Here is a 12,087-nt window from a genome sequence, read left to right on the forward strand (position 1 = left end):
ATATGACAAAATAACTTTCTCATAAATATATATTTCAATACCAACCACCAGTATATTAAAAAACAAATGATTCTGTCCACGCCAGTTTTAAATAAATAGTCCTCCAATATTTGCATTGTTATTGTTAATTAGAAAGATAAGAGAATTCTCTCGATTATTTAATCATTTGATAATTAAAATCATTTTGTTTGATAAATGATTATTATGAGCCAGATTTAAAATTGAAATCACTAACTAATATTAACCTAATAATATCTAATATAATAGAAAATTTCAACTTAAGTGGCGTAATTTTAAATAATTTTTTATAATGTAATTCAAGCTCTTTTTTATTGTACAGGAGTATTTCTTATGAAATTTAGTTTTTATTGATTTTAACTTTTAGCATGTCGTAGGTTTAGGGTAATCTCTTACGTATTAAATTCTATTCGATTGACAGTCTTTTTAAGAAAATTAACGTTGTTCATTTTGTTACTTACCTAATTTTCACTTATTTTTTTCCTAAAAAGAAATACCATAAAATAGTTTAAAATTGAATTAATAAGTCTTATAAGCTTTTGTAATCTTTTTATGAATTCGATCTTTCAATAACTTTGACATACTTTGAAATTGGAGTTTCAAAATTCAGATAATAACTCAAACAAGAACAATAGATGAAACTACTTTTAATATTTTCTGATCTTTTGTGTGTGTGATAGAACTCTCAACAAGGAAGAACACACATCATTAAAACATGTTGTACTGCGTAGGTGGATTATTATGTCAACTTTAGTGATAAATCTAACATTTTAAAGATATTTATGATCCAAAATATGAATAAAAAAACAATTTTAATATAAAAAAAATATAACAATTTTACACTATATTGTGATCATAGGATTCTAGCTAAATGGTGTCCTATTAATTAATTAATTTAAAGACTAGACTTTGCAAATGCTCCTTTAGAAGTATAGTTATAGGGTTTGAAAAACGTAGTCATAGAGGGATTCTACTAGCTTGGCCTTTGATCATACAAAATGCCATGTTTATGTCATCTTCTAAATTGCTTAGAATGAAAAATGTGACCTTTAATCAAATGTCACATTATTTTTATGATTTAGGTCACACTTATAGAGTGTGGTTGAAGATTTAAAATACTTCATTATTTAAAATATTTAAATTTTTGAACTCGGATATTTGGATAAGAAATTCAAACAATATCATTGATTTTAAAATTATTAACCTATCAAAAAAAAAATAATGGAAATATTACTTCAATAAATGTTTTATTTTATCATAATCTCTAAAATTTTCTACCATCTAAGAAAATTTTAAAAATCTCCTCTCGAAACATCAATCTCCTCTCGTTGATACATCTTTATCCCCTCTCTGTTATATCCCTCACCTATATATCCGGATGTCTACTGATGTATCTGAATGTCCTATTCTCTCTTGGTAGGGGCGGACCCACGTGGGTTCCAGGGGATTCACCCGAACCCCCTCGATAAAAAATTACACTGCGTATGTAAGGTAATCCTCTATATTTATGTGGATATATACAATTTTGAACCTCATAAATAACAAACTGAAACGGATAACCCGACGACATGTCCCTTGGAAATTATCCTTCACGTCAAGGGTTTGAATCCCTGCGTCAGTGTTTTATTTATTTCTTTTTCAGTTTCAATTTTTTTTAGTTTTTTTTTTTGTATAAAACATGCTAAAAGCGTGATTTTAAATTCAAAAAGAAATCAAGGGCCAGCCACTAAAATTAATAACTACTACTTGTTTGAAATTTTGTTTTGTTGGCGTATATACACGTTTACACTTTTATTTTTCGAACCTCCTGAACGAAAATTCTGGGTCTGCCACTGCCTCTGATACATACCTCACATATGTATCCGGATGTCTGCTAACGTGTAAAAAGAAAAAATTGGTTTAACTTAATTTTGGCTACTCTTTAAATAGTGGTCCAAAAATTGTGGACTTTTATATGTAAAGCCCAAATGAATTTGATATTTTATAATTGGGCCTTGAGGTTATCATCAACAATGATAAAGAATAAGGATATGGTTAGCTTTCACTATTAGCAGAGTCACAGGAAGGGCAGCTAAGGTGTGAAGAAGAAGATGAAGGAGGTAAAAATACACCTTCAATTTCCTCTTTATTCTCTTACCCAATTCAATGGAGGCTAAGTTTTCGTGTTTATTTGTTTTTGTTAGTTTCATATTCTCTTATATGTTTAGTTTTCCGTCAAATTTTGCTTCTTGTTTGTTTCCACTTTGATTTTTTTGATGAGTTCCAACTCTCTAGAAAGTTGAAAACTTTATAGATTATGCATTGAATGTGATAGTGAAAATGCGTAGGTGTGTAGAAATGAGAGTTGAGTGTTTGATATGTTTTTGATGAAATGGTCACCATGTGTTTGATGAAATGTTTAGTGTCTTCTAGTTTCTGGGTGTTAAAAAAATGTCTATATAAGAGGTTATGTGGGATATGATTTACTGCAGTAAACGTCATTCAGTCATCCCTGCTATTGATCTTCAAGAGTGGACAGTTATGTAGTGTTTGAATGATATAGTTGAACTATGTTTAGTTAGGGAGTAGAGGATATCATGGCACCTAAGGTGAGGTTCAAGCTTAGTGGAGAAAAGGAAAATAGGGTTTATGGCTGAAGGGAGCGGGATGGATATAAAGAATTCATATAACAGAGTACAGACACTAACTAGTTTTGATTGATCGATTGATTCATTGAGTTGTTTGACTTGCCTTTTGCACTAATGCTCTTTGCTGATTATTTTCTTTTTCTTGAAGAGGGATATTACAGCAAAAGAGGCATACTTATGTCACTACATTCTCAATTTTTAGTAAAAAGAATGCTGATATGCTAAATCTTAATTTTACTTATCATAGGTCCTATATTGTTATGTATATTTGATATCTTAACATTGTTGTTGCAGTCTGATTGGTGATGATAGTAAATTGCTTAAGAGGATTTTGGCATTATAAATAGTCATATCAAGTTTGAGTTGTTCCATGAGATAGCAACTGGGAAAACAAGTACTAGAAAAACCATGCCTGCTTTAGTGCTAACAAGGGCCCTCTTGTTAATTGGGGATTCTTTAGCTTTCAGAAAAGTTACACACTTTACACGGATAGCTCCATCTCAAGGCAATGTTCGCTTTTTAAGTAGCAGTGGATCCCTCACTCTAGCTAGCCTTGGATTGAAGAGTGAAGTTAAGACAGTAAGTGCAAATGAGAAAAATAAGCTCCAGCAGGGAATTTCAACAATTGAGGTCCCGAAGAGCAGAGAGAAGAAAAGAGTTAGTGGCAATAAACAAGGATTGGTTAAGGAGAAAAACCCAGTAGATATAATGACTGCACCATTTGCTGCGAAGTCATTTTCAGAACTTGGCCTTCCACCTTTGTTGGTCGAAAGACTAGAGACGGAAGGCTTTACGATTCCGACTGATGTTCAAGCTGCTGCAGTTCCAACTGTTCTTAAAAACCATGATGTTGTGATCCAGTCGTACACAGGTTCAGGAAAAACATTAGCTTATCTCCTTCCCATACTGTCTCGAGTTGGTCCGTTGAAGGAAGAACTTCCAGATGGCTATGAAACTGGGAACAAAATAGACATCGAAGCAGTTATAGTAGCTCCTTCGAGGGAACTTGGCATGCAGATTGTCAGGGAAGTTGAAAAGCTGTTAGGACCAGCGAATAAGAAACTAGTCCAGCAGCTTGTAGGGGGTGCAAACCGATCTAGACAGGAGGATGCTCTGAAGAAGAACAAGCCCGCCATTGTAGTGGGGACACCAGGGCGGATAGCAGAGATTAGTGCAGCTGGAAAGCTTCCTACCCATGGTTGTCGTTACTTGGTATTGGATGAAATTGATCAACTCCTTGCATTCACTTTCCGGGAGGACATGAAGCGTATATTAGACCATGTGGGGAGAAGACCTGGTGCACGCGGAGGAGAGTCAAATAGTCCACTTGTCAAGCGAGCTGCACGTCAGACTATTATGGTGTCTGCAACAGTGCCTTTTTCAGTTATAAGAGCAGCAAGAAGTTGGGGTTGTGATCCACTTCTCATCCAAGCCAATAAAGTTGTTCCACTCGAGTCTGTCGCTCCTTCTGGATCTGTTAATATACCGGGAACACCTTCTACTACTGATTCAAGCTCAAGTGTACAACCTATGCCTGATGTTCAGAGCTTACCCCCTAATTTGCAGCATTATTACACTATTACTAGGATACAGCACAAAGTTGATATGTTAAGAAGGTGTGTGCACGCTCTGGATGCCAAATGTGTAATAGCTTTTATGAACCACACAAAACAGCTAAAAGATGCTGTCTTCAAACTAGAAGCTCGTGGTATGAATGCTGCAGAATTACATGGTGATCTTAGCAAACTTGTGAGATCAACAATCTTAAAGAAGTTCAGAAATGGGGAGATTAGGGTGCTGCTAACGAATGAGCTTTCAGCTAGAGGCTTGGATTTACCTGAATGTGATCTTGTAGTTAATCTGGGGTTACCTACTGACTCGGTTCATTATGCTCATCGAGCTGGTCGTACGGGCAGGCTTGGCCGCAAGGGCACGGTAGTAACCATATGTGAAGAGTCAGAAGTCTTTGTGGTAAAAAAGCTACAGAAGCAACTTTCCCTCTCTATCGAGGCATGTGAATTTTCTGAGGGAAATCTTGTCATTATAGAAGATTAAACTGCATAGCACTTGCTTCTGTCAAGTTTTAACTAGACAAATCACTAAAGACAACTGAAATTTGTTTACTAATGGTGAGAGCTGAAATGTTGTTGCTAGCCATTAAACATGCCAATTCAGATGAGATTTTGCCTTCTAAAGAATGTGCTGACTTTAGAATGTGCCGAGCAGTCTACATTTGATCTGAATATCTGATGGTATGGTGAACGAGTTGCTTCAGCTTCTACTTATTTGGAATCATATATGTAAGTCATCTGAGACGAATGTTTTTCAAGATTTGCTGGGTATAAATAAATAGATATTGTAAGTACTATGTTAATTGATGTTCCTAATGTTTAATAGGAGATAACTGTAGGTTTTTAACTGAATGTACTTCTTTGTTCATCAAGGAAGGTTGAGTATTTTGGTTATATGGAACAGCCAGTGTTTTATAGTATTTATAATTTTATACATTACACTGTTATTATCTTCTTGGCCTAAGTGAAGAAGTAAAACATTATCTGTAGAAAGAGAACTGTAAGTTTCTGTTACTTCGAAGCAAGGAAGTTCAAACTAGTTTGTTACTACTTATACTGTTCATTCACCATGGCAGTGGCACAACAATTCATAGTGCATATGGATATTTTCTACCAAAAATATTTCTATTCTTTGCTATAAACTTCTGAAACCCTCTTCTTACTGTTATCAACTTCTACCGGACCATTAGTGTAGTAGAGGATATTTGGTATCTGCCACCCAATTGCTTCTTGTGATGCTTCAAGCAGATCGAAGAAATCATGTCCCATTTTACACTACGGTTGCTTTGTCAATCCTGGAGTTGAAGGCTGCACGTTCAATTCCCAGTTCATCACCATATGATCCTTTTGCACAGTTTGTAGCCTGATAAAAGTGCAGACACCGCAAGGACCATGAAAGCAGTAAATGACATGCAAACAGCAAGAATAGCTGCCTTCCAGAGAGAGGCTTGGCTGTCCATCTCCTGAATGACTGGTATAGTTACTGAAGAAGAGGACACGAGGAGGTAACCTGTCAACTATAAAACATTCTGCTTATGAGAATTCGTTGTTTAGAAAGATTTATCTGCAGTGAATGAACAGGAGAACTAGAGAAAAGCATTCAGGAGAAATAAAATTTAGGATGCTTGATATTCAAATAAGATGCTTCTACTCTTTGTTTCTTCCTATCTTGGATAAAGATAAAGATGATTTCTGCTTCTTGCCATTATTGTTCAACATAAAGTTTCACTATTAGTGGATAATAGAGTGTAAATTGTTGATGATACATCGGGTGAAATCCCAAGTGAGAGTAAATTCTTGCTACTAGTTTGAACTAAAGGTAGGGATGCAACCATTTTATGGTCCTAGTTACATGTGAAACATTGAGCCAGCTTCCTTTAGGTTTTGGACTCGGAAGTAATCTCTAGCTTATTAAAGTTAGTATATACCTGATCGAGTATGAAACTGAGATAGTCAGAGGTCTTATCGGAGATCAAGACACCTCTATAAGCGATGTCACAAACTCTTTTGAAGAGTTGAAAAGCTGAGTAGATAAAAGCTAATACACTCACACTGAAGCAGTACCTGCAGTAGTGTAAAAACAGCTCTCAAAAACCATAGAACTGAATGTTGTCTTAGTTTAAATCCTGTGTTGATTCTTACGTTAATTGTGGGTTGTCACAGAATTTTGAAATCGTTCCTCGTTTTGTCCTTGTTGGTGATGGTACAGCTAGTGAAAGAGCAGATATGAAAGAGAACAGAAGTGCCAGTGATCTAAGGGCAAGATCATATGCATATATAGAAGGCCTTGATCTCAACCTTGTCGATGCCACTGAGAACGAATATGGTGATGGTGTTGGCAAAGGTGGTTGTGTAGCTGGTGAGTGTGGAGTTAATGTAGGAGAAGGAGAAGCACCAGATATGATTGTCTGAGCAGTCACCATCACATTACCTTCTTCTTTCATAGTTCTCTCCTTTTCTCAACTGTTAGCAAATGATTATACTCAAGAGAACAATTTGACCAAAAAGTCTGGGATTCTTTTGCAGCCAATTGAGCAAATTTGCATAGAGATAACTAACTAGCTGGTAATAAGTCTTGTCCAAAGGATAGAATAGTTGGTTAACCACTACTAAATTTAAATGTAAGTAGGTGAAAAAAGTCAACTATTCTGAGCTAAAAGATATGTTTGAGTCAATTATAAACCATAACTTCATCAGCAATGAAGTATAGAATTGCACACCTTCAATAGCATAAAAGACTAGATCATTTACTCTTTTTGAATGAATTACAATCAGTAAAGAAATTTAGTTGAGGGGATCATAATAGGACGAACATTCAAGTTCCCATAAAACCATTAAGGGAGACAACAACAGGATTTAGTAGTACATAACCATCAACAACTATTATGGATGAACACTTTTGTCCTTGGATACATCTAATGTTTGCATAAAATGCAAAGTACTAGGATGTTGACTACAGTTTTGTACTCCAAATGCTACTTGTATTATTATTATTATTACTATGACATATCAAGGCTTTGCTTGGTAACCCCAAGGATTTTGGCTTGCCCATTTCCACTGGTCCCTGCACATCTCATTTATACCATACTTTGCCCTGAAAAGAAGTAGAAAAGATTTGATCCCACCATCAGTTTCTCTTTCAACTGGTGAAATGAATGAGATGCAAGAAGATTAGCCTTTATGAGGCTGCTCGGCGCAAGCATCAGTTGATCCAAGAATAGAAAAATAACCATTTACTACTTACTTCCAACCGAGCTCCTTCTCAGCTTTTTCAGTAGATGCGTAAACAGCAGTGGCATCTCCTGGTCTTCTTGGACACATTTTAAGCGGGATTTTCTGGAACAAAAATAATATATTAGTACAACATATTATGAGATTGTTGCTTTGTTCAAATTCTACTAGTATGGTTTAGCATGTTAGCGTGTTTCGTTAAGAGACCTTTCCAGACGCCTTTTCAAAGGCAGCAACCATCTCTAGGACAGATTTGCCTTTTCCAGTACCCAAATTGTAGGCAACACAACCTAATGCAAACCATTAAAGAGAAGAACAAATGTCACAAGATGTTACCTTCAACAGCAAAATATGAAATGTCAAAATCGTTCAAAAGGGTATCATTAGCTCGAACTAATGTCAAAAGAATCCAGATCTAAACTTTGCTTTGAAAAGGATTACTTACCTATATGATTCTGCCTTAGAAGTCTCTGAAGTGCAACAACATGACCGTCCGCCAAATCCATAACATGGATATAATCTCGTATCTAGAGAGAAATAGATTAAAAATCATTTATCAGTCAAGTACAGAAACAAAATATGTTAAAGGTGATTAATGCCATGAATATATCTGGATACTATTATAAGTAGTTCAATAAGTTGTTCCAGCTGGTAAGTTTTGCTCGCTCTTCATTTTCTGTTTCTTTCGTATGAATTCTAGTCAGATGGTTATGTTGAGTCATTCAATTTCTTTTTTTACTCATACAAAGAAGCTACAGTCACAAAGAATCAGCCAAACATAACCTACCGCGGTACCATCAGGTGTAGGGTAGTCGTTGCCATATACATTCAACTCCGGCAATCTACCAACAGCTACTTGCTGAATGTAAGGCATAAGATTGTTCGGAATGCCCTTCGGGTCTTCCCCGAGTTTGCCACTTTCATGAGCTCCTACTGGGTTAAAATACCTCAACAGTATGATATTCCATTCTTGATCTGCCTTCTGGATATCCCGTGCAATATCTTCAAGAAATAGCTAATTAAATAGAACAAAACACAGGTTCAGTTATATAGTTTACAGACTGAGATAGTATCAAATGAACTATCTCTAATCAGTACGAAATTAAGAGACAATTATTGACAATACAAACCTTTGTTCGACCATAAGGATTCATAGCCTTCAATTCAAAATCCTCCACACAGGGAACCTTTTCAGGCTGACCATAAACTGTTGCAGAGGATGAAAAAACCAACTGCAATTTCACACAATGAAATTAAAAAGTTATCAACCTGACCAACCTACTCAACACCCTCCTACGAATCCAACAGTTCGCCACACCATGAACAACTGAACCTCCTTTCGCCCCCTAGCAACGCCCATGTTCTTGAGGCTAAATGAGTTCTTGAAAGAAGAACCATGTTTACTATTATCCTTCAAATTCTACCAAAACTATAAGGGTAGCAGCAATCATGAACATAACAGATTCCAACTTGCCCTGAATGCTAACATATTTTACTTTATATGAAACCAAAATCATATCGAAAAACGTACCTTCTTACAATTATACTTGGCCATGACTGAATACAAAGTTATTGATCCAATCAGATTGTTCTCAAAATAAAGAAAGGGCTGAACAACACTCTCCCCAACAGCCTTAAGTCCAGCAAAATGGACCACAGCAGCAAACCTATTTCAATATATATTGCAAAACAATGAATATCACAACACACCATAGAAATGCATTCGAAGGAAATAATAACAGCAGGAGATAGTTTGAAAACAAGAAAACTTTCAAACTTTCATACTCTTTCTTAGAAAATAGCTTCTCCAAGTCATCTCTGTTTCTAATATCACCCTGCCACCAAGAAGCAACAAAGATAAAATCCCAAATAAGGTGAAAAAACACAATTCTAGTATTGTGAATTTAAGGTATGTAAGATCAACATCCATTTCACAAACAAAAATTAGGATTAAAAAGACCTAGTTGTACAATCACAGAGCTATCAAGATTCCTATAAAATAAAATAAAGATATCTTTTTTAAGAAAATGATAACAACATGATACAGGGCAGCAATGAAAAACACACACACAAAAAGCTAATGATGGAGCCTTAAACATTCAATGACTACAAAACACACACATGATCATCTCAAAAAGCTCATTTTTTTCACATTTCCTTCCATTTTCCCCCCTATTTTGTGATTTTAGAAAAAGGGTTTTGTTGGCTTTGATAAAAATAAAAAAAGATTGAAAAAAAAAATCATACCAAATGGAATTCAAGATTCTGTGAAAGTTGAGGACCAACTAATTCTCTGACTCTATCAACAGCTTCTTTCACAGAATTATGAAAGTTATCAATGATTGTAACTTTGAACCCTTCATTCAGTAACTGCACCACTGTATGTGTTCCAATGAAACCAGCTCCTCCAGTCACCAAAATATTTTCTTGACACTGAACACCCATTTCATAAAACACAACAAAGATTCAATCTTTATCCTTTCAAGAACCAATTTTTATGGAAAATCAGAAAAAAGGGGTTCTTTCTTTTTAGTTGTAGAAGATACGTGAAGAAAAAGGGAAAAAGTTTTGAGCAAATCAAGACTCTTCTTGACAAAAAAAGTAGATAAGCAACGATGTTAAATAAGGAAAAAAATGGAAAAATATGAGGGGGGTGGGGGGTAAAAGGGGGTGGGGTGAGGTGGGGTTTCTTGGAAGAAGATTGGGATGAAAAGAGAATTTTATGGAAGTTTGGGATCCTAATTATGGCTGCATGAGTTTTGTGTGTGTTGTGGGGTGGGGGGCTAGGCTAAAATTATAACCATATAATAAAATTATAGAAAATATTTGATTTATGGATAGTTCATTATTGTTTTAACAATTTTGTAATGATTTAGGATCTTTTATAATTAAGTTGGGATTCCATAGGAATCTCAATGATTTACTATTTATGTCTATATTTTATCTTTTCCGAATTTTACTGACTTTGTTTTTTTTGTTTGTTATATTTTGTAAGAATTTAAATTTTTTATTAATAACTCGATTGTATTTATTAAATAACAGTATTACTCGACGAAAACAATGCTTCCATGTTCACTGACTGTAATATTATTTTGATATTTTGCTAATTGAAAAAAAAAAAATCTTTTGATATAACTTTAAAATTTGTTGATAATATTTTGATGCTCGAATTTTTGTAATAATTGAAATCAATAATTAAATTATAAAAAAATAATAATTAATATTTTAATAATTTTATAATTATTTAATATGTTCATAAGTTCAATAGCTATTGAAATCGAATCAATCAATTAATTGGCTGACTTTTGAAGTAATGTGTACATTCAAATCTTTTGAATGTTTTAGGACAAATCTCCAAAGATTAATGTTTTATATTACATTCCATAATAATATAATATATATTATATATATTATAGTAATATATATATTTTATTGACTATGGTTTACCAAGTAAATAATACTTAAATTGTTACTCTAAATAGTTAAATAAGGATTTGGTGAATCTATATGTTACTAACATATATACATCATAATTCCAGATATCACCTACTAAAAACTTGTACTACTTGTTGCTCTTAAATTTTATAATGAATTTTAATGTATTCTTTGTATTTGTTTACATTTTAGACTATATTTAGATATGGTTATTAGTTTTTTCCAAAAATTATAAAAGATCATTGAACTATACTCCTTGCATTGTGAAAAAATATGTCTGGTAAAAATTTATTTGGAGACGGTGTTTATAGTAAGTTAAGTAGGTGTATGATAGGTGTTGGCATGTAGGTTTTTAACACTTAATTGTAGTTAATTGATAGTATTTTTGTAACTTATTCAATCACTTAATAAAAATATCGAATATGAATAAATATATTTAAAAATTTATTAAATAATTATAGATATTTAATTATTATTAAATATCAATTACTTAAAATTATTAATTAATTTTCTTGAATTAAAATTTCACAATAAATTTATCACAAAGGCACTATGCTAAACCTCATATTTATTACTCTGTCATTTTCATATACTTTTTAACCAGATCATTTCCTCTATGTTAATTTTTCGAATAAAGTCAAATCTAAAATTTTTTAAACTAGATGACATTATCATCGTTTAAACTTTGCCATACCATTGATAATATCTTTGCACTTTTTATCTAAATCTTTATATGTAACTTTTTCCCTTTTTCTCAATTACTACATTAAATTTTGTTCGCACATCCAAACATTATCAGAGTCCGGAGCTTAAAGGGTATAAAATATTAACAAAAATTCCAAAAGCGTATATAAAATTTTATATTAATCAAAATGGCAAAATCGCTGGAACAACAGCGATTTACTCCACCGGAGAAAGCAAAATTGCTGCTACTGCAGCGATTTTGCAAAATGTGATTATTTTTTTTTAAAAAATGAAAATCTCTACCTAGGCAACGATTTTCAATTTTTTTAAAAAAATTTATTTTTTTTTAGAAAATCGCTGCCTAGAGTTTTTTGTCAAATCGCTGCCTAGGTAGCGATTTGAAATTTTTTTTTAAAAAATCACATTTTGCAAAATCGTTGCAGTAGCAACGATTCTGCTTTTTCCGGTGGAATAAATCGCTGTTGTTCCAACGATTTTACCGTTTTGATTAATATAAAATT

The 12,087-nt window shown here is 33.5% G+C and overlaps 3 protein-coding genes across 4 annotated transcripts; 1 reads left to right on the forward strand and 2 right to left on the reverse strand.

Annotated features, from left to right (window-relative positions):
- Positions 1-1,994: 1,994 nt before the first annotated feature.
- On the forward strand, positions 1,995-5,136 carry LOC107028347 (DEAD-box ATP-dependent RNA helicase 47, mitochondrial). Its single transcript, XM_015229376.2, has 2 exons — positions 1,995-2,117; positions 2,940-5,136. Exon 2 carries the CDS (start codon positions 3,054-3,056, stop codon positions 4,698-4,700), a length of 1,647 nt encoding a protein of 548 aa, XP_015084862.1. The 5' UTR covers positions 1,995-2,117; positions 2,940-3,053; the 3' UTR covers positions 4,701-5,136.
- Positions 5,102-6,778, reverse strand: LOC107028349 (CASP-like protein 4A4). 2 transcript variants are annotated; one of them, XM_027919027.1, is made up of 3 exons: positions 6,359-6,778; positions 6,145-6,268; positions 5,102-5,733 (listed from the first exon to the last, which is right to left on the reverse strand). In XM_027919027.1, exons 1-3 carry the CDS (start codon positions 6,658-6,660, stop codon positions 5,548-5,550), a joined length of 612 nt encoding a protein of 203 aa, XP_027774828.1. In that variant the 5' UTR covers positions 6,661-6,778; the 3' UTR covers positions 5,102-5,547. The 2 variants fall into 2 exon arrangements, with proteins under 2 accessions (XP_027774828.1, XP_015084865.1); XM_015229379.2 differs by having other exon boundaries at positions 6,145-6,280.
- Positions 6,779-6,942: 164 nt separating this feature from the next.
- Positions 6,943-10,174, reverse strand: LOC107028348 (bifunctional UDP-glucose 4-epimerase and UDP-xylose 4-epimerase 1-like). Its single transcript, XM_015229378.2, has 9 exons — positions 9,695-10,174; positions 9,233-9,282; positions 8,979-9,114; positions 8,578-8,679; positions 8,235-8,462; positions 7,893-7,974; positions 7,655-7,737; positions 7,461-7,552; positions 6,943-7,310 (listed from the first exon to the last, which is right to left on the reverse strand). The coding sequence occupies exons 1-9, from the start codon at positions 9,890-9,892 to the stop codon at positions 7,226-7,228; spliced, it is 1,056 nt and encodes a 351-aa protein (XP_015084864.1). The 5' UTR covers positions 9,893-10,174; the 3' UTR covers positions 6,943-7,225.
- Positions 10,175-12,087: the final 1,913 nt, after the last annotated feature.

This window comes from Solanum pennellii, chromosome 8 (assembly GCF_001406875.1).
Source record: "Solanum pennellii chromosome 8, SPENNV200".
Taxonomy (NCBI): Eukaryota; Viridiplantae; Streptophyta; class Magnoliopsida; order Solanales; family Solanaceae; genus Solanum; species Solanum pennellii.

What these genes read in the sequence shown, in the direction of transcription:
- LOC107028348 (XM_015229378.2), bottom strand. Translation starts at nt 9,892, where the DNA reads ATGGGTGTTCAGTGTCAAGAAAATATTTTGGTGACTGGAGGAGCTGGT. An exon ending in AGAATCTTGAATTCCATTTG is followed by an intron (nt 9,283 to 9,694) that starts GTATGATTTTTT and finishes TCTTGGTGGCAG; the next exon opens with GGTGATATTAGAAACAGAGA. An exon ending in CTACACCTGATGGTACCGCG is followed by an intron (nt 7,975 to 8,234) that starts GTAGGTTATGTT and finishes ATTTCTCTCTAG; the next exon opens with ATACGAGATTATATCCATGT.
- LOC107028347 (XM_015229376.2), top strand. Translation starts at nt 3,054, where the DNA reads ATGCCTGCTTTAGTGCTAACAAGGGCCCTCTTGTTAATTGGGGATTCT.
- LOC107028349 (XM_015229379.2), bottom strand. Translation starts at nt 6,660, where the DNA reads ATGAAAGAAGAAGGTAATGTGATGGTGACTGCTCAGACAATCATATCT. An exon ending in TGTGACAACCCACAATTAAC is followed by an intron (nt 6,281 to 6,358) that starts GTAAGAATCAAC and finishes ACACTACTGCAG; the next exon opens with GTACTGCTTCAGTGTGAGTG. An exon ending in TCAGTTTCATACTCGATCAG is followed by an intron (nt 5,734 to 6,144) that starts GTATATACTAAC and finishes AATGTTTTATAG; the next exon opens with TTGACAGGTTACCTCCTCGT.